The following is a 22,421-nucleotide window of genomic DNA, read 5'->3' as shown; positions in this document are numbered from 1 at the left end:
TTCAAACTTCCTTTTAAGAGGCACTGAAAGCAGCAGTTGACTACTCCGTTGTCAACACTTTGGTTAAATCAGTGGACCTATATCAATTTGAAAATACCATATAAGTATCATTAGCTTTTAAAACAATTCAATCGGTTTTCTTTTATCCTATTTTAGACCAGAGTGAGTCTCTCTCTCCACTAGCCAACCTTTTTGTTCCTGCAGTGAGGAGGATTCACCATCGTCATCAAACGTTTTCATAATTGATCTGCAGTTAAATCGGCAAAAAGCCTACCAGTATGCAATTGAAGGAGCCAAATGAACAGCTCTCTTACCGATGCAATGTGGGTAGGCTTCTGACGAGTCACTCACTTTAACGTCACTGAAGTCCATCAGTAGCCAGCTTAATTAGCCAATTAGCTAGCTAAAGTAGCAAGGCTAATTGAGGCTATTTTGAGGCACCCTTGTCTATTACAACTCCATATTCATATGAAACAACAGCGTCTCTGTTGGTTGATCATTGTAGCCTACTCCTTCTCATGTAGCCAACTTCATTCCGTCATTTTAAGATGAGAAATCTCCCACTTCACTTGCTACACATGGAGCCTAAAACTTCTGTTTTATAAACATGTTTTATGAAATGGTCTATCCTTGTAGGCTATGTAGCAATGCCACATTGATAATAACATTTTAGACCAAGCGTTTTTCTTAAAAATGAATGCACTCCTAGTAAATTGGGGCGGCAGGTAGCCTGGTGGTTAGAGCGTTGGGCCAGTAAACCAAAAGGTTGCTAAATCGAATCCCTGAGCTGACATGGTACAAATCTGTCGTTCTGCCCCTGAACAGGGCAGTTGACCCACTGTCCCTAGGCCGTCATTGTAAATAAGAATTTGTTCTTCACTGACTTGCCTAGTTAAATAAAGGTTAAATAAAATTAAAATCATCGAATACTAAAGTCCGTTCGGATATTTGAATAACCGTGCTCCTCCTTATTCTAATTGCCCCCCCTCTCTGCTCCTAACAGTGAGAGTTACACATGACAGATTCCACTGAAACGTAGCCTACCAGTATTCAAACTCGCTTTGATTTATTTCACCTTTATTTAACCAGGTAAGAACAAGTTCTCATTTACAACTGCGACCTGGCCAAGATAAAGCAAAGCAGTGCCTTAAAAACAGCAAAGAGTTACACATAAGCGTTTGTACAGTCAATAACACAATAGAAACATCTATGTACAGTGTGTGGAAATGTAGATGATTAGGGAGGTAAGGCAATAAATAGGCCATAGAGGTGGAAGAAAATTACAATTTAGCAAGTAGAGATACTGGGGTGCAAAAGAGCAAGAAGATAAATAACAATATGGGGATGAGGTAGTTGGGTGTGCTATTTACAGACTGGCTGAGTACAGGTACATTGATCAGTAAGCTGCTCTGACAGCTGATACTTAAAGTTAGAGAGGGAGATATAAGTCTCCAGCTTCAGTGATTTTTGCAATTCGTTCCAGTCATTGGTATCAGAGAACTGGAAGGAAAGGTGGCCAAAGGAAGTGTTGGCTTAGGGGATGACCAGTGAAATATACCTGCTGGAGCACGTGCTACGGGTGGGCGTTGCTATGGTGACCAGTGCGCTGAGATAAGGCGGGGCTTTACCTAGCAAAGACTTATAGATGACCTGGAGCCAGTGGGTTTGGCGACGAATATGTAGCGAGGGCCAGCCAATGAGAGTATACAGGTCGCAGTGGTGGGTAGTATATGGGGCTTTGGTAACAAAACGGATGGCACTGTGATAGACTACATCCAGTTTGCTGAGTAGAGTGTTGGAGGCTATTTTGTAAATTGCCAAAGTCAAGAATCGGTAGCATAGTCAGTTTTACGAGGGCATGTTTGGCAGCATGAGTGAAGAAGGCTTAGTTGCAAAATAGGAAGCTGATTCTAGATTTAATTTCGGATTGGAGATGCTTAATGTGAGTCTGGAAGGAGAGTTTACAGTCTAACCAGACACCTAGGTATTTGTAGTTGTCCACATATTCTCAGAACCGTCCAGAGTAGTGATGCTGGGCGGGCAGGTGCGGGCAGCGATCGGTTGAAGAGCATGCATTTAGTTTTACTTGCATTTAAAAGCAGTCGGAGGCCACGAAAGGAGTGTTATATGGCATTGAAGCTCGTTTGGACGTTTTGTTAACACAGTGTTCAAAGAAGGGCCAGATGTATACAGAATGGTGTCGTCTGCGTAGAGGTGGATCAGAGAATCACTAGAAGCAAGAGCGACATCATTGATATTTACAGAGAAAAGAGTCGGCCTGAGAATTTAGAATTTAGGCGCAGAGCTGTTGGCCGGGGTAGGGGTAGCCAGGTGGAGAGCATGGCCAGCCGTTGAAAAATGCTTATTGAAATGATTGATTATAGTAGATTTATTGGTGGTGACAGTGTTTCCTATCCTCAGTGCAGTGGGCAGTTGGGAGGAGGTGCTCTTATTCTTTATGGACTTCACAGTGTCCAAAGCTTTTTGGAATTAGTGCTACAGGATGCACATTTCTGTTTGAAAAAGCTAGCTTTAGCTTTTTAGATTTAGCTATATTGGTTCCTGACTTCCCTGAGAAGTTGCATAACGCGGGGGCATTTCGATGCTAATGCAGTACGCCACAGGATTTTTTTTGTGCTGGTCAAGGGCAGTCAAGTCTGGGGTGAACCAAGGGCTATATCTGTTCTTAATAATACATTTTTTGAATGGGGCATGTGTAAAGGCAGTCAATGTTGTTCTCCCCCTTAGACGAGGAGGAGCATGGATAGGACCAAGATGCGGATTGAGGGAAATAAGCCATCTTTTAATGACAACAGCAAACAAGACACTACAAAACTACAAAACAACAAATGTGACTAACCTTCAACCGTCCTGTGAGGACACAGGAACAAACACCCACAAAACCCCAGTGAAACCCTGGCTGCCTTAGTATGACTCTCAATTAGAGACAAACGATACACACCTGTCTCTAATTGAGAATCATACCAGGCCGAACACAAAAACCAACCTAGAAATACAAAACATAGACTGCCCACCCAAAACACACGCCCTGACCAAAAACACATACAAAAACAACATAAAACAGGTCAGGACCGTTACAGCATGCTTATTTAAGATGGTGAGGGAAGCACTTTTAAAGAGCAACCAGGCATCCTCTACTGACGGGATGAGGTCAATATCCTTCCAGGATACCTGGGCCAGGTCGATTAGAAAGGCATGCTCGCTGAAGTGTTTTAGGGAGATTTTGACAGTGATGAGAGGTGGTCGTTTGACCGCGGACGCATTACGGACGCAGGCAATGAGGCAGTGATCGCTGAGATCCTGGTTGAAGACAGCAGAGGTGTATTTAGAGGGCAAATTGGTCAGGATGATATCTAAGAGCGTGCCTATGGTTACGGATTTAGGGTTGTACCTGCTATGTTCCTTGATAATTTGTGTGAGATTGAGGGCATCTATCTTAGATTGTAGGACGGCATATTGCATATCCCAGTTAGGTCACCTAACAGTACGAACTCTGAAGATAGATGGGGGGGCAATCAATTCACATATGGTGTCCAGGGCACAGCTGGGGGCTGAGGGGGGTCTATAACAAGCGGCAACGGTGAGAGACTTGTTTCTGGAAAGGTGGATTTTTAAAAGTTGAAACTCAAAATTGTTTGGGCACAGACCTGGATAGTATGACAGAACTCTGCAGGCTATCTCTGCAGTAGATTGCAACTCCGCCCCCTTTTGCAGTTCTATCTTGTCGGAAAATGTTGTAGTTTGGGATGGAAATTTCAGTATTTGTGTTGGCCTTACTAAGCCAGGATTCAGACACGGCTAGGACATTAGGGGTGGCGGAGTGTGCTAAAGCAGTGAATTAAAAAAAACTTAGGGAGGAGGCTTCTGATGTTAACATGCATGAAACCGAGGCTTTTACAGTTACAGAAGTCAACAAATGAGAGCGCCTGGGGAATGGGAGTGGTGCTGGGCATTTGCACCTCCCATATAATGTGGTAATGAAGTGTAGAAATCTGCACGGCATCTGTACCCAGTGGCCACTGCATGCAGAAGTGTGCGCATGGGGCTGGAGAATTTCCAGAGATACAACTTCATGAAATTAGCTAGTTTGATGTGCACTTCGTTACAGTTCAAATTAAAACATTGAAAAGTAAATCACAATATAAAATCGGCCAGTGTTTTCCACATGCGTCAGCTGTTGACTATACAGCCGATTACAGACTCATTTTCAGCCGGCGACTTTGTCCACTTAAATTAACTACACTACTTTCCAATTCGCTAGTTCAAAAAAGTCTGCAGAGCCCTTTCCCAACAGGATGAAGGATATCCATCTTCTAGCAGTCTATTGATAGGAGGACAGGTGCCTGTCATTCACAAAGTCTTTGTACCTGGGTGTGTGTGTTGTATGCGCTGTGGTTGCAGTCAAATGTCTTTACACTGAGAGAGAGAACATGAATTTGCACCTCCCATATGTGAGTTAATTTGCACGTCTCATATAATGTGGTAACGACGTGTAGAAATCCACTTAGCCTATTGTTTTCTGGCACATTCATTTATTTTATTTTGCATGCAAGGTCTGACATTAACGATGGCCCGCTGGCCCAGGGACAGTAAAAACACATGGGGCCAGTGGATTCCATCAGTCAGGGCCAGTAACTTTTCAGTGCATTTCAGTTCATTTACCTGCTCCGTCACAGTCTACCATTTAAAACTATTGAAGACCACACGCATAAATGTCATGCTATTTGTATTTGAGCAATATGATTGGCCATTCATTCTAGCACCACCACGCTCCCGCGAGTCACAGCTTCTCGAGCACAGGAGCAGTACAGGAGATGGTGCCTTCACACAGCAAACGCGAGCTGTCCAGAGCAAAAAGAAGCGCCCGTCAATGTACTCGCTGAGCTTATTTATTATATGGAAAGTGATTTACAAAATCAAACGTTCAATAGAGAACATACTAGCAATATACTTGCTCCTGTTGATGGTCTGCATGAAGAAAGCGACGAAAAGACACTTAGCATTCGTCTTGGCTAGCCCACCGTAGCCATGGCGATGTCTCTTTTTGTCTTAATGGGGCAGCGTCCGATTTTTCAAATCTTTTCAAAATGACATACTTTAGAAACAAAAATGAATGCAATTAATACAATGCAATTCAAAAGAATAGAGTAATGACTTGCATTGCTAAATTATATTACACAGCTTTTTAATACATATCAAAGTAACCAAATATAGCCGAATATAGAGAAAAAGCATGCCAACCAAGCATGCCAACCCTGCATGACCCCAAATAATTTAAGAACTACACCATTTTTGGGCCAATAGAAATTCAGTTCGGGAAAGTAGATTTTTGGCCAAATGGCTGAACCGTTTGCATTTTTGATATGAAATCTATCAGGACTAGCCAGAAAGTGGCGTCAAAGTGAGTGACTCGTCAGTAGCCTACCGAATTGCAAGATGAAACGCAAGCGACCTGTTCATTTGGCTCCCTAATTTGCATACTGGTAGGCTTTTTGGCGATTAACTGCAGATAAATTATGAAAACGTGTGATGAAGATGGTGAATCCTCCTCACTGCAGGAACAAAAAGGTAGGCTAGTGGAGAGAGGGACTCACTCTGCTCTAAAATATGATAAAAGAAAACCTTTTGAATTGTTTTAAAAACTAGTGATACTCATATGGTATTTTCAAATTGATATAGGTCCACTGATTTAATCAAAGTGTTGACAATGGAGTAGTCAACTGCTGCTTTCAGTGCCTCTTAAAAGGACGTTTGAAGCCTGTTGGAAGTCAGCAGACTCTTACAGGATTCTATAAATGCCCAGTGCAGTCCAGTTATGTTTTGCCTGTGTTTTATATCATATTGTACAACAGCTGACGAAACTAACACCACACTGTTAAAGTGTGAAACAATTGATACGGGTTATTTCCTGATAGTTGCTCTTTCAAAATACAACGTAGCATTGGAATATACCAGAGGCCACCAAAATAGAGCTTGTTCGGCAAAAAATGTATTAACCAGACCCCCCCCCCCAGCCCAGGGGAGCCTGGCTAGCTACTTTTTCGATTTAGCGGGCTACTCAGTGTGCTTGTGAAAAACGCTGATACCCTGAGCTGTCAGGGCACTTTCATAGGAGGGCAAAAGGGCACTGGTTGAGCCCTATTTGTGCATGTGCCTGGTGTGCGGAGTGCTACCTTGATATGTCTCCCCAGTACCACTCTGCTTCCTGTAGCGAACCCCCAGCCCCCTCCTTCACACCATTGCTGCTGCTCACTGGAGTCACAGGCTTGGCCGGCTTGGGAGGAAGAGCTGCAGAGAGAGAAAAAACAAAGAAGGGAATAAGAGAAAGACAGAGGGTTAATGGGGAAACAACAGTAAAAGTATGCTTCGCTGAGGTGTATGAGGCGTAGTGACATGACAGTGGACCTGAAGATTGTCGGAAACAGTCTTCCTTTCCTGTCATTCCTCCTTTCTTCACCTCTACTTTTGGCCTGAGTTCATTCCTTCACCCCCCCCCATCCCTCAGGCTTAGATTATGGCGCAATCGGCCATGCTTCTCCTCCCTCCCATTCAGCATTGTGTTAATAATTGACCAAGAAGAGACCTCCCTCCACAGCATTTGAAATCTAGAGATTCTGTCGGGATACCAATTGGAGGATAAGTAGCAGGAAGCTGGGCTGGGCCGGCTAGATCCCACTCACCCCAGCTAACAGTAGAGAGAGGTGTACATACAGTGGGGCAAAAAAGGTATTTAGTCAGCCACCAATTGTGCAAGTTCTCCCACTTAAAAAGATGAGAGAGGCTTGTAATTTTCATCATAGGTACACTTCAACTATGACAGACAAAATGAGAAAAGAAATTCTGAAAATCACATTGTAGGATTTTTTATGAATTTATTTGCAAATTATGGTGGAATATAAGTATTTGGTCAATAACAAAAGTTTATCTCAATACTTTGTTATATACCCTTTGTTGGCAATGACAGAGGTCAAACGTTTTCTGTAAGTCTTCACAAGGTTTTCACACACTGTTGCTGTTATTTTGGCCCATTCCTCCATGCAGATCTCCTCTAGAGCAGTGATGTTTTGAGGCTGTTGCTGGGCAACACGGACTTTCAACTCCCTCCAAAGATTTCCTATGGGGTTGAGATCTGGAGACTGGCTAGGCCACTCCAGGACCTTGAAATGCTTCTTACGAAGCCACTCCTTTGTTGCCCGGGCGGTGTGTTTGGGATCATTGTCATGCTGAAAGACCCAGCCACGTTTCATCTTCAATGCCCTTGCTGATGGAAGGTTTCCACTCAAAATCTCACGATACATGGCCCCATTCATTCTGTCCTTTACACGGATCAGTCGTCCTGGTCCCTTTGCAGAAAAACAGCCCCAAAGCATGATGTTTCCACCCCCATGCTTCACAGTAGGTATGGTGTTCTTTGGATGCAACTCAGCATTCTTTGTCTTCCAAACACGACAAGTTGAGTTTTTACCAAAAAGTTATATTTTGGTTTCATCTGACCATATGACATTCTCCCAATCTTCTTCTGGATCATCCAAATGCGCTCTAGCAAACTTCAGACGGGCCTGGACATGTACTGGCTTAAACAGGGGGACACGTCTGGCACTGCAGGATTTGAGTCCCTGGCGGCGTAGTGTGTTACTGATGGTAGGCTTTGTTACTTTGTTCCCAGCTCTCTGCAGGTCATTCACTAGGTCCCCCCGTGTGGTTCTGGGATTTTTGCTCACCGTTCTTGTGATCATTTTGACCCCACGGGTGAGATCTTGCGTGGAGCCCCAGATCGAGGGAGATTATCAGTGGTCTTGTATGTCTTCCATTTCCTAATAATTGCTCCCACAGTTTATTTCTTCAAACCAAGCTGCTTACCTATTGCAGATTCAGTCTTCCCAGCCTGGTGCAGGTCTACAATTTTGTTTCTGGTGTCCTTTGACAGCTCTTTGGTCTTGGCCATAGTGGAGTTTGGAGTGTGACTGTTTGAGGTTGTGGACAGGTGTCTTTTATTCAAACAGGTGCCATTAATACAGGTAACGAGTGGAGGACAGAGGAGCCTCTTAAAGGTCTGTGAGAGCCAGAAATCTTGCTTGTTTGTAGGTGACCAAATACTTATTTTCCACCATAATTTGCAAATAAATAAATAAAAAATCCTACAATGTGATTTTCTGGATTTTTCCCCCTCATTTTCTCTGTCATAGTTGAAGTGTACCTATGATGAAAATTACAGGCCTCTCTCATCTTTTTAAGTGGGAGAACTTGCACAATTGGTGGCTGACTAAATACTTTTTTGCCCCACTGTACATACATACATACATACATACATACGACAGACAGGTCTAGGCTGCTAGTAGAGGGACCTTAAGGGTCAGGGAGGGGTGAGATAGGTAGTAGAAGGTAGGGACGAGACATGCCACATGCCAGGTGCAGCAGAGAAAAAAGTGTAATAACTTCGCTAGCTTTCGGGGGAAAATAACCCTCACCCCCCCTCCCTTTGCCTCCTCTAGCCCAACAGCGGCTACAGTGTTCATATGAAAACCCCAAGCCAAGCATAACTAACCTGCCCCTGACCCAGACACCCTACTCAGCACCCACAACCACACACATAGACATAGACACAGACACACGCGAGTATATGTGTATACACGCTTTAGTCAAGATAGTCACTGACTTTAGAGAGTGCCCTTTCAGAGAGCACACACAACAAAGAGCAATGTGTGTGTGTGTGTGTGTGTGTGTGTGTGTGTGTGTGTGTGTGTGTGTGTGTGTGTGTGTGTGTGTGTGTGTGTGTGTGCGCGAGCGAGCACACGCGTGTGTTTCATCTTTCATTCAGGGGCCTCCACTGGCTCTCTGGCGGGCCTCTAGAATGTTCTGTCCCTCCCTAGAGCATTGAGGGCTGCTCTGGGAACCCACACCCACCAGGGAGAGAAGACACGAGGTGACATCATGACAGGCAGTCCGAGTAATCTCATAACTACACTACTAGGGGGTAGTCTAACCAGGCAACCAGGCCAGTCAGAGACAGACACCCAATCCCCCAGAGTCATCCCGGACACATTTATTGACATAACCATTTCTCAATGTCCCCCATGATAGTCACATCACTCACTGTCTGTCCCCCATGCTCTACAGTAACAGTTACAGAGAGCCACATGTACTGAGGGTATCACTACTGAATTAACTATGCATGAGGGGTGTCAATAAAGGGAATTAGAAGATGTGACAGACATACAGCATAGGAAATAGCTCTTAATAAAATAGGTTACAGTTGGAGCAGACTGAGTACAATATTTACTTCTCTCCAGCAGTACAGAGCTGGGGGAATATAAAACTGTGTCTGGGACACTAATGAAAACCAGTTCCTTCAGTTGGGTTGGCAGTTGGTCCACGGGGGCACACACACACACACACACACACACACACACACACACACACACACACACACACACACACACACACACACACACACACACACATACATACATACACATACATGCGCACACACGCAGGGTTGGTGAGTAATGGATTACATGTAATTACGTTAGCAGTAAAATGATTGTAATCAGATTACAGATGCTTTAAAAAAAAAAAAATGAGATGATTACTTAAAAATGCAGAAAGGATGTTTGCGCCAAAAATGATGTGACATTCAAATCAGCATAAAAAAGGCTTCATTTTTTTGTTTGTTCCGCCTGAGGGAGTCTGACCACAAATCAAAGACCACTATGATGACACACCAAATGCGTTTGATGGATTGCGGGAAAAGAGCAGGAGTAGGCTTTTGTAGGCTATAGTCCAAGCTATGTCTTCCAATGGTGCGACTGTTGTCGGCATCCAAAAATGATTCCACTTGAATAAACGCTTGGAGGTAAGGACATTTTACATTTTCATTTTAGTCCTTTAGCAGAGGCTCTTTTTTAGTTTGTTTTTTTGTTTAAATGTTTGGAGGACAAAAAAATGTACTTTGTTTTTACAGCTTTTCTACAGACAACACTTTTTTTCTACTTTGCGGAGGCTCTTATCCAGAGCAACTTACAGAAATAAGCCTTGTTCAAGGGCACATAGACAGCATTTTCCGCTAGTCCGCTCGGGGATTTGAACCAGCTACTTTCCAGTTACGAGCCCAATACCCTTAACCACGAGGCTACCTGCCGCACAACAGCAGCGGCGTAGCCTATGGGCGATACAGAAATCACTTTGATGTGAATCACACTGCTGCTCTCTCGTTTAGCTATTTGCGCCTTACGGGTTGTGGTTGTTGTGGATGGCTGTTCACAAATGTATATGTGTATTTTAAAGAAGCTTACACTGCCTATCAATCATTGTTTTCGTGACCAGGGTGTATTCATTAGGGAAAACGTTTACCATTTAAGAACCAAAACAGAGCAAATCGAAAGTTTCTATTGGACAAATTCAGGTAGGACCCACCTCGTTTCGTTCAGTTTGCTTCAGTTTAAGAAACGGCCATTCTGTTGCAAAATGTAATGAATATGCCCCCAGCAACAGCTGCATGGTGCGGATCCCAGCCTATGGCGTAAAAGTTTGAGAGAGTTCCTCCCTTCCTCCATACCGTCAACAAGTTTAATTTAAGAAGACGGCGAGTGAGACTTTTATTGCTCAATCGAATTTGTGCAATAACAACAAAAATGTCCAAACTTGCGCACTTTTGATCGTCTTAAACAGCAGCAAATGATTGAGGTATCAGCGTCAACAACAAAAATAGTAGGCCTATAGCAAACGCAGCATACGGCATACATTTTTTCACATGCAAAAATCACTTTTTGGTAGTGCTCAAAGCATGTTTTCCCCAACTCAAAGCAGTGAGCCCAATCGGTCCTTCATGACAACAAAATCATAAACAACAGAGTAGGGTAATTAGTCCTTCGTTTGTTGGTTACGGGCAGGTAAAAAACATTTACCTAATCTATATTTTCAAGTCTTAAATTAATTGGAATGACTGGAAATCACAGTTTTTTGAAATGTAAAGAGGTAGCCTAATCGTATTATTATATGTAGTAGAAAGCAATGGGTTAGAAGAAGCCTACATAACTAACCCATAAAGCAAATGCAATATCCATTTATGGCCAGTTATCTAAACTCTAACATTGATTCATCCTGCAATAGATGTCATTCAATTGGTAATATTCATTTTTGGTCTTCTTCTAATGCCTCTTAAGCAGATTGACGTTTATTGGGATGATGAGTCTTGTCCTTGAGGCAGAACTGAGTGATTTACGCCAGATGGGCCAGCTCAAGTCAAAATTAGCTATATTGTAAAAATGTATGAAAACAAAAATGAGCTTTTTTGGTCTTAATTTAAGAATACGGTAAGGCATTAGGGTTAGCAGTGTGGTTAAGGTTAGGGCTAAGTTTAAAATCAGATTTTATGACTTTGTGGCTGTGCTAGCTAGTTACCACTCTGCACAGCTGCCTCCAGAACAAGATTCATGACGAAAAACACTAACCTGCACTAATCTAAAAGTAACTGTAAGTAATCCGATTACATTACTGAGTTTGGAAAATCCAAAATAAATGTTACTGATTACAATTGTGGACAGGTAACTAGTAACTGTAACAGAGTACATTTGGAAAGTAACCTACCCAGCCATGCGCCACACACACACGCCACACACACGCACACGGTGAGCCAGCCAGGCAGCCCAGGAGACAGAGCTCCTCTCCTCTTCCCTGTGGGGTGAGCCATCTCCACCAGTGAGAGAGAGCCAGGGGCGGACCTGCCTGCCTAACTCTCCTCCCCTCCTCCTCCTTTCTTTCCTCTCCTGTCCTCCTCTCCTCCCTCCAGCCTCTCCTTGCAGGTGCACACACACTGCTTTCACTCTCTCTCTCTCTCTCTCTCTCTCTCTCTCTCGCTCTCTCTCGCTCTCTCGCTCTCTCTCTCTCAGCACACAGGGGAAAGAGCCAGGAAGCCACAGGAGGAAGAGAGCAGAATTGGGGCCAAGTGAAAATGAAAGCCCTGGCTAGCTAGCAACCTCCAGCCCCCTCCCCTTCCTGGACCTGTGTGTGTGTGTATTCATCCCCACTTTATCATTAACAGATTCATTTAACATCCGACTGGCTGAAAGATCTGTCCTGCACCCTTCACCCTCAGTCGAGCCCCCCTCTATGACACACACAACAGCTCGATCAGAGCCAGTTCCAAAGAGCACATTATGCAGCTTGCATAGGACACAGGGTCAGCCTCAGGCACAAGTGTGTGTGTTTGTGTGTGTGTGTGTGTGTGTGTGTGGCAGCTGTTTGGTCCAGAAGCAGGAGCATGTTAATAACCAGACTGCCGCCCCACAGCAACCCTTCACACACACACGCACCACACACACACACACACACACACACACACACACACACACACACACACACACACACACACACACACACACACACACACAAGTGAGATGTAGATGACCGTCTGAGGACTTAGGTAAGTAAAACCATAAATAAGTCAAATCATAATTGACAAGTAAAAAAGTAAAATAAACAAACATTTGAACCAGTGTGCAAAAGTGCAAAGTTACAGAATAGAAAATTGAACAAAAGTAGCAGAACAAAGTACAATCCAATACAAACTTCATTATTTATTTTTGGGGGAGGGTGTAAGCCCCAGAGAGTGTAAGCGGAGCAGACACACACACACACACACACACACACACACACACACACACACCTCCCACAGAGGGACAAAGACCCTCAGGAATGAACACACACACACAGTGTATACATCAGTCTGTCTTTTAAGCTGTTCAACACATGTAGTCCTGCAGACTCAGTCCACACGGCCAGCCTGCCAGCCAACCAGCCTACCCCCGGGCCCCTCAATCCTGTCACACATACATAAGCCCTCATTCCAGTCCTGTCCAGTCGCAGTCGGCACTTTGCTTCACACACACACACACGGACCCACACCCACAGACGGAAGCACAAACGCACAAAAGGGACACGGGCCAACTGACAAGAAAAGAAAGAAAGGGGAGGAGGACTGAGAGAAAAAAAGAAAGAAAGATAAAAAGAAAGAAAGGAGAAAAAAAGGAAAGAAAGCTGATGCTGGGTCTTACTGTCTTCCTCTGGTGGGGTCTGTGTGAGCTGCATTAGTCCTGTCAGCTGTCTGTTCCTTTCCCTTTCTCTGTGTGTCTGTCGGTCAGTCCCTCTCCTCTCTGTCTCTGTTCTATCTCTCTTTCCTCCTCTGTCAGACTGGCGCTGCGAAACAAGCCCTGATCCTAAAATCAGACAGCTAGCTAATCTCTGAATGGAGACCTGATTTAGCCAATAAGAGCACAGCAGGGGGTAGGGGTGGACCCTGAGAGAGAGGGGGGGGGGGGGGGGGGGGTGGCAGAGAGAGAAAGAGAGAGCAAGAGAGACAGAGAGAGAGAGAGAGTTACACCCTCAGAGTATATAAATCATGTCAGGGACATGTTGAGGAAGAGAAAGAGAGAAAGAGAGAGAGAGGGTCAGGGAGAATGAGAGAGGGTCAGGAAGAGAAAGAGCACACAGAGAGTGTAAAGCCTCACTAAACCAGACACACACTCTTACACACACAAACACGGGATGTGACAAATGGACCATTTAAAAAAAAGTTTAAACAGCTCTTTTTTTCCATTAAAACTATAAGAAAGATGCATAAAATGTTCCCTTTCAGATGGTTAAGCATTGCACCTGTACTACTATTACTGAACCTCAATTACACCTCGCAAAGTATTTCCATACAGGACTTTGCTGCTGTCGCTTGCCTTCCTTCCTTTTTCCAACAGTTAACGACAATGACGTAGTGGTCGAGAGTTGATTCCAAAGTAATTGATTCCTCGACTCTTTGCACGTTGACTACCGTCACCGAAGCGAGGGCTAAGATTCGATTCTGCCAGGAATCGACTCCTAAGATTCAGTATTTTTTGGAAACACATCTTTCATAGCGAGCTAGCGAGGGACGGAGAGAGAGGGAAGAGGCACAGTACAGGCAGGTCGGCCACCGGGCAGACAGTCAGAACTGTTTTCTAGGCCTGTACCTCGCAATGGAATGCAGCATCTCGCAATTTCTTGGCTTGCGATGTCTCGGGAACTTTAGAAAAGCAGGACCTACCATCAGTGAATAGGCTAGGATATTCTACACGCAACAGACCGAAGACTGAACCCACTAACATCGTTAACGAAGAGAAAGAGCAGGGGTGTAATCATTAGTCCCAAAACAGTTGCGAAACGGATCGTTTCTATTGGACAAATTCAGGTAGGTCCCTCCCCGTTTCATTCCATTTGCTTCCGTTTGGCAAACGTTTTGCATCATAACCGGTGTAATGAATGCGCCCCCAGGCGAGCCAGTCCGAGGGGGAGAGAGAGGAGAGCGCAGGCAGAAAAGAAACATGGTGCGCATCTTGGTAATCTGTCTTGCATGCAAGTTCCCCTCTTCCTCTCTTGTTTTATTTCAATCACACAACTTTCCACAGACCTTCATAGCCTGTCATCCTGTTAGGCCAAAACGCGGAAAATAATGTTTTGTGATCGGTTTGGGATTTTTCCTAAAGTTAAGGATCCCAATTTCATATTTAAAGAAATATGCCCCCCCCCACCCCACACACACACACACACACACACACACACACACACACACACACACACACACACACACACACACACACACACACACACACACACCCCCGCCCTGTGGCCAAAGCTGTGTCTGAATGGGAAAAGACAGGCTTATTCTGCTCTCAGCCCAGTTTCCGCAAGTCAGGCCTGACCAAGCTGAACACTTCGAACTCTAGCACTATTTATACATGTGAGGAGAGAAAGGGAGAGCGAAACAGAGTCAGAGAAACAGAAGGAGAATAGAGTGAACGAAAGAGATTTGAGAGGGAGAGAGATGGGAGAAAAATGTTTATACTTAACAGATGTGTGTGTTCTGGGGCTCTTCCCAGCCTAACATGTGTCCAACATGAATCTCAGAATAGAATAGAAGGCAGAAAGAGAGAGAGAAAAAGAGACGGGGGGGGGGGGATTGGGAAGAGAGGGCAAGTTGCCTTGTATGCTTAGACACATTATGAATCCTTCGCTCTGCTTCATCTCTCCACGACAGACAGAATGAGAGAGAAAGGTTGTGCCTACACTCGACACGGACATGCGGCTTCTGCTATCAGAAGACGAAGATGGGTCGAGAAGCACAAAAGTCACTTTGCGGTCTGATTGTGTTCAGATCTGGCTGATCACTTCAGGATGTGGTCGGGGACGCATTGGGTGCCGGTTTCTGAAAGCAACCCGGCGACCGAAAGCGCATACAGTGGCAGACGCCATCAGTACTCCTCCCACAAGTCTCCAGAAAATGTGCGTTTTGGGTCCGAGAGGCACCTTTTCATTATAACATTGGAGGAAATACGTTCCTAGCGTGTGAGGAACGTGTTTGCTGGCCTAATAAATGTTAGCCAGCTAGCTAGTATTTCAAATACATTTTTTGGGGGGGGGGGGCTAGAGTTATGCTAGCCCGTTTGCAATCCCTTTAACGTCGCTTGCTAGCTTGCTGGCTAGCTACAGAAGTTAGCTTGCTGGCTAGCTACAGAAGTTAGCTTGCTGGCTAGCTACAGAAGTTAGCTTGCTGGCTAGCTACAGAAGTTAGCTGGCTAGTTAGCTACAGTAGTTAGCTACCGCCATCAGTTGTTGTGTCGTTATTATTATATTTCGCCTATTCCACCGTTTGTAGAATGCATACTGGCAATTGAATACAGTGCGGGAAAGGGGAGATCAAAAACACTGTTGACACTATCTACATTTAAAAGTAGGTGTTGATGCATGACACGTTCGGAATTCCATGATCACAAATCTAGGATCAGAATACTAAAGCTGCATGAACTGTCAAGTTTAGACATGGCCAAAGAGAGAGACAGAGAATAAAGAGTAAGATAATAGTACTTCTTGCGGAAGACAAAGTGTGTTTTTAATGTGCAGAGGAAGAATCAACACAACCAACCCAGTCTGTCTGTCTGTCTGTCTGTCTGTCTGTCTGTCTGTCTGTCTGTCTGTCTGTCTGTCTGTCTGTCGTGCCTCACTACTGTCAGTGACTTATGTCATTGCCCCATATAGCATCATTCTAGCAGCAGGGGACAGAAATGTACTGGTGATTTTCCATCCAATGAAGAAGCTACCCAATTCTAGTGCTACCCTGCAAACCCACACCCCATCACTGCACCTTACACACACACACACACACACACACACACACACACACACACACACACACACACACACACACACACACACACACACACACACACACACACACACACACACACAATGGGAGGGGAGTAGTCGTGTTGCCGTTGGGAACCGAGGTCAGCCCTCCCCTGGGGCAGCACTCCACCTGTGCTAATCACCCACGGCAACGGACACAAAGACACACACACACACACGCGGAGCTGGCCCCCGGCGTTACATCCTAACTGTCACAGAGCCTCTCGCATTTCAATTCCACTGTAAGAAATATATGAATGAACATCTGCACAACGCTCATCCCTTCTCTGTCTCCCTCTGTCTCCACCCCCGGTGTCTCTTCTTGCCGTCTCTCTATTTCTCTTTCTCTCTTTCTGGGCCCAGGGTTTAGACCCCTAGGATCCCACAAAGTCAACCCCACGCCGAAATAACATCTCAAAACAGGAGTGCATAAGAAGAGAGAAAAGCCCGGACAGGCAACCGAAAACATTGCGTATGTGTTCTGTAGGGGCCGAGCCGAGCTGTGAGCTGGCACTGAGTGGAAGACAAGATTAATATGCGGTCTGATCACACACCGGTGAGCTCATACCCCCTGGAGAGAGGAGAGGAGGAGTGGAGAAGAAGAGCGGGGCTATTTTCTTCCACCTCCCCTAGACACACCGCCGCTATACGCCACTCTATACGCCTGCCGCCTGCCTGCGGTAACGCAGCCAGGGTCCTTTCCGATAGCCCAGGAGACGTTGCATAGAAGCCAAACACACCACGCGGTGCATCTTTCTCTTTTGAAACCTACTGTTTATACAAGGCTACTGGTTGTTTCATTCAATGGCTCCACTGACACTCCCTGGCTCAATGGAACAAGCTTGCTAACATAGGTGATCATATACTACGACTGGTGTTGGTTGTTACCACTCTGCAGCAACACCGACACAGATAAAACACAAACGTCAACCGTTGACAGATTAATCACAGCAGGAGATGGTGATTATGTTTCCAACACGAGGGTCACGTTTAGACGTTGTTGTTTTGAAACAGATCTGGCAACGTGATTAGTGTGACATTGTGGCTGTTTGCCAACTGGCTCATACATCTGGGTTGACATGCAGAAGATGCACAGCGTAACTATCCGTATTATACATGCACGGTAGTATTACTGTTATCTTTTCATAGATTTGAACATACATTGAAGAGCCTACCCAGTGTGCATACGACATGACAAAGACCTTTTTTTCTGGTTGGAACGTCATATAACCAGATCACAACTAGATGAAAACGTCTTTTTCATGATGTCCAGGGTGGGAAATTAACTTTTTTGGTAAACCAGCCACTGTGGTAGATTTTTTTTAAATCTACCAGCCACTCACATTTTTTTACCAGTCCAATTTTGTTTTCTTTATAACTGACCCCAAAAAATTACAGCAACAAAAAAAGAAAAGTATGCTTTCTAATGTTTCAAAAACAAGAAATGTATTCGTAGTAAGAAGTATTGGAGTATATTGATTCATTTAATTAGTGACCTGTGTCTTTAACCAATGTATGTTAAAATAAATCATTTAGATACAATAATAAAAACGGGATAAATAGTTTCGCAACAAAGTGCCTATGCTGCTCCAAAATGCTGAGTGATTTGGCCTATTTATTATTATAGTTCAGGGCTCTTGTGCTGACATTTTTTTACAAGGAGTACACGATGTGCTCCTAAGTAGAAATGCAGAAACACACAAATAAATCTAGGAGAACAATGACTAAAAGTTCATGAATAAAAGTTTTTGGTAGCAATCCACGCTCGATCAAGTGCATACATTAGGGGAGACAAAAAATGTCAGCTAGCCCTTTAAGGGACGGGCCGTTACCGTGGTAATTTAGGCCCTCGCTTGGTTATGATGGGAAAAAAATCTTGACTGAGATGTCTTCCTAACAGCAGACAGTTGCAGCAAACTTAAACTAACATCATTGAAAAACAACCGAGCATGTTTACAAAACGATGTAACTGGCCAAGAAACACGAGGACAAAGTTCCACTTTAGTCGATTTTCTTGTAAATTCGACCAACCAATAAATCCAAAATGTGGGTTTTGGATTTTTAAAATTATCCCTAAATGCTCCGTGTCACCACCCGACAACGTGGCTTGTGAAAATATACATTCCTACCCGCCAATGACAAAATCTACCCGTATATGGAGGGTTTTCATTTACAACCCTTATTACGTATTTTTTACATCTTGAAATATACATCTTGTTTTGGTTGAAATCTGATTGAACTACTGAACAGTTATCTAAATTCTACTCAGTCTATATAAACATGTTCATATTGTTAACGAGCCATACACCAATTGGATATAAGACACTAGAACCATTACAAGTATTACAATTGGAGTAATGTTATTCTTTTCAGCAGGGTTTGCATGATACAGCAGAGCGCACCAAAGCGGGTTAAGGTCCCATGACATACTGTACCCAGGCAACATGCTGGACTCAGGCCTATTCCGTTTGAGACTCTGGGCATGGACTCGGGGGGCTTCATGCAGGCTGAGCTCTTCCCAAGTCCGGCAGAATCATATTATACTACGGGCTCCGCCTAATGGTACTCGGGTCAAGTCCATTTCAGCTTATCTTCAGGTCATACGTCATTACCACGCAAAAATGTGTGATCGTCTCTGCGGTCTTATAGCTATCAGAGATGGTCCCTAATTTAGAGAATCTCAGATGCTAAAAATGCTTTGGATTTTTACTACAGACTACGGGAATGTTTTTCGTAGTTGCAAAGTTGTAAAGTGCACATTCACCTCCATAACATTTGTTCCAGGCTACCAGCATGTAAGATAAACATACACAATAATACAGCATATACTTACAAAGAGTCACTGTCGTTAAAATGCGGTTAAACAGTGCAATGAAATAATGTTTTATGAATGAATGATATCTGGTAGCATTCTGTGTGTGTTGGCGTCTAATGTTCATCTTTTGTCTGTGTAATCGCACTGTTTATTGAGCAGGGCATTTTCTTCTGTTCCACTGAATGCTATTTTGCCGTTCTATTACGACTAAGAACATTTGTTTTCAGAATGTAACAAATAACACTTAGGCCTACTGTGTCAAGAAAAAGTATGTGAACCCTTTGGAATGACCTGAATTTCTGCATAAATTGGCCACCATATTTGATCTGATCTTCATCAACAATAAGCAAACACAGTGTGCTTAAACTAATAACACACAAATGATTGTGTTTCTCTTCTCTATATTGAATACATCATTTACACATTCACAGTGTAGGTTGGGAAAAGTATGTGAGCCCCTAGACTAACGACTTCTCCAATAGCTAATTTGAGTCAGTAGTCAGCTAACCTGGAGTCCAATCAATGAGACGAAATTGGAGATGGTTGTTTGGTTAGAGCTGCCTTGCCCTATAAAAAACACTCACAAAATGTGAGTTTGCTATTCACAAGAAGCATTGTCTGATGGGAACCATGCCTCCAACAAAAGAGATCTCAGAAGACCTAAGATTAAGAATTGTTGACTTGCATAAAGCTGGAAAGGGTTACAAAAGTATCTCTAAAAGCCTTGATGTCCATCAGTCCACGGTAAGACAAATTGTCTTTAAATCGAGAAAGTTCAGCACTGTTGCTACTCTCCCTAGGAGTGGCCGCCCTGCAAAGATGACTGCAAGAGCACAGCGCAGACTACTCAACGAGGTTAAGAAGAATCCTAGAGTGTCAGCTAAAGACTTACAGAAATCTCTGTTGACGAGTCTACGATATGTAAAACACGAAACAAGAATGGTGTTCATGGGAGGACACCACAGAAGAAGTGACTGCTGTCCAAAAAAAAACATTGCTGCACGTCTGACGTTTGCAAAAGTGCACCTGGATGTTCCACAGCGTTACTGGCAAAATATTCTGTGGACAGATGAAACTACAGTTGAGTTGTTTGGAAGGAACACACAACACTATGTGAGAAAAAAAGGCACAGCACATCAACATCAAAACCTCATCCCAACTGTCATGTATGGTGGAGGGAGTATCATGGTTTGGGGCTGCTTTGCTGCCTCAGGGCCTGGACAGCTTGCTATCATCGACAGAAAATGAATTCCCAAGTTTATCAAGACATTTTGCAGGAGAATGTTAGGCTATCTGTCCGCCAATTGAAGCTCAACAGAAGCTGGGTGATGCAACAGGACAACGACCCAAAACACAGAAGTAAATTAACAACAGAATGGCTTCAACAGAAGATAATACGCCTTCTGGAGTGGCCCAGTCAGAGTCCTGACCTCAACGCAATTGAAATGCTGTGGCAAGACCTCAAGAGAGCAGTTCACACCAGACATTCCAAGAATATTGCTGAACTGAAACAGTTTTGTAAATGGGAATGGTCCAAAATTCCTCCTGACCGCTGTGCAGGTCTGATCCGCAACTACAGAAAACGTTTGGTTGAGGTTATTGCTGCCAAAAAGGGTGAACCAGTTAATAAATTCAGTTAATAGGTTCACATATTTTTCCTGCACTTTGAATGTTTACACGGTGTGTTCAATAAAGACATGAAAATATCTAATTGTTTATGTGTTATTAGTTTAAGCAGACTGTGCTTGTCTATTGCTGTGACCTAGACCAATTTATGCAGAAATCCAGATATTTCCAAAGGGTTCACATACTTTTTCTTGACACTGTATGTTCCTCCTGGGTGGCGCAGTGGTCTAGGGCACTGCATCGCAGTGCTAGCTGTGCCACCAGAGTCTCTGGGTTGGCGCCAAGGCTGGGCTGGGTTCGCGCCCAGGCTCTGTCGCAACCGGGAGGTCTGTGGGGCGGCGCACAATTTGCATAGCGTCGTCCGGGTTAGGTCGGAGGGGGTATCCTTGTCTCAGTATGTAAAAATGTAATAAGATGTATGCACTCTACTGTAAGTCGCTCTAGATAAAGAGCGTCTGCTAAATGACTAACATGTAATGTAAAATGTATGTCTTTTAGTTCAATATTCTACTGCAATCCACCAGGATTTACAAAACCCTATTTTTTATCCCATTTAATTCCATCAATAGTAAATCAAATTATTGTACCTGAATTTAACCCTGAAAATATTACAATTATATTTTCCCCTAATTGTTTTAAGCAATTAACTTTTTACTCCAATGGGCTAACTCAGGGTCACACAGAGTGTTTCTTGGTAGTCTTAAAACAAATCTACTTTGAAACAAAAGTATACACCTCACACACATAGTTATGGGCTTAAAAGAAGAAGACACCTGTACCATGTCAGATATAGAGTTTACATTTGCATACTAATAATACAGTTTATATACATCCCAGAAGACTTAAATGTAACAAAACCGTTTGACATAGAAACACCCGATTTTCAGCATATTTTTTTTTTTCAAGAATTATGAAATTATGAAAAATATGAATACAATTCCACCCATGAGGCCACTAGAGGGCGATTTGGTCATTGGACTGCAGGAAAAGGGTATACTATAATAGTGCACTAAATTACTTTTAATTTCAGTAGCTAAATAAGGAGGTAGGCATATCAGTTCAGTTACAACTAAAACTTGGATTGGAATATGTGCCTCGCGTGCAGAAATAAATCTCTGTGCGCAAGCAACCTGCTTGCTCGTGCCGTCACATGCCCGGTAGGCTACACAACAACACAGCTGGAAAACAAAGACAGTTTCTCAAAATGTACACAAAAAAATTCAAAAAGATATGACCACTAATTGGTAGTCCCTGTTCTCCTGCATTCATGTTTAACTTTTGTAAGTAATGCAGCGGTTTGTTGGGGAGAAAAACATCAACTAAAGTTTTGTTAGCTGGCTAACGTTGCGCTGTGGCTAATCCTCCGTGGACATGGTAAGTTTTCATCTTTTACCTGTCGTAGCTAGCTAGCTAAAGTTTACATTTTGAAATCTGTTTAGTTAATGACAGCAAATGTGTGTTTGTGTAAGAGAGAGCGAGAGATGATCACAACTTTAGAAAACATTGTCATGTCAACATGTTTCTTGATTCATCAGGGATCCATGTATTTTTGTGTATTTTGTATTTGACAATACGATACATTTTGCATATACCCCTCAACACCCATTCTAACGTTACACCTCAACTGTCTTTTTCAATTCTTGATTCTCTTTTTTTTGTAGGAATCTTCTAGATTGGATGGAAGGATGGAAGAGGGAACAAAGGGAAGGAGTACAGTAGTTATCCAGCCTGTAAATAGCCTACGTTTTGCTGT

General features: G+C 43.6%; 1 protein-coding gene across 3 annotated transcripts in view; it reads right to left on the bottom strand.

Moving 5' to 3' along the window:
- Positions 1-22,421, bottom strand: part of LOC129855545 (phosphatidylinositol 3-kinase regulatory subunit gamma) — a 329,335-nt gene that overhangs the window by 18,676 nt on the left and 288,238 nt on the right. For 2 of the 3 annotated variants that reach the window (XM_055923320.1, XM_055923321.1), the window contains one exon: positions 6,195-6,309. In XM_055923320.1, coding sequence (XP_055779295.1) covers positions 6,195-6,309 — 115 coding nt within the window. Of the gene's footprint in view, positions 1-6,194; positions 6,310-13,073; positions 13,215-22,421 lie in introns of those variants that run through there. The other variant, XM_055923322.1, reaches the window with a different exon arrangement.

Source organism: Salvelinus fontinalis, chromosome 5 (genome assembly GCF_029448725.1).
Source record: "Salvelinus fontinalis isolate EN_2023a chromosome 5, ASM2944872v1, whole genome shotgun sequence".
Taxonomy (NCBI): Eukaryota; Metazoa; Chordata; class Actinopteri; order Salmoniformes; family Salmonidae; genus Salvelinus; species Salvelinus fontinalis.
Note: the sequence above shows the minus strand (reverse complement) of the source record. Positions and strands in the feature narration are given on the sequence as shown.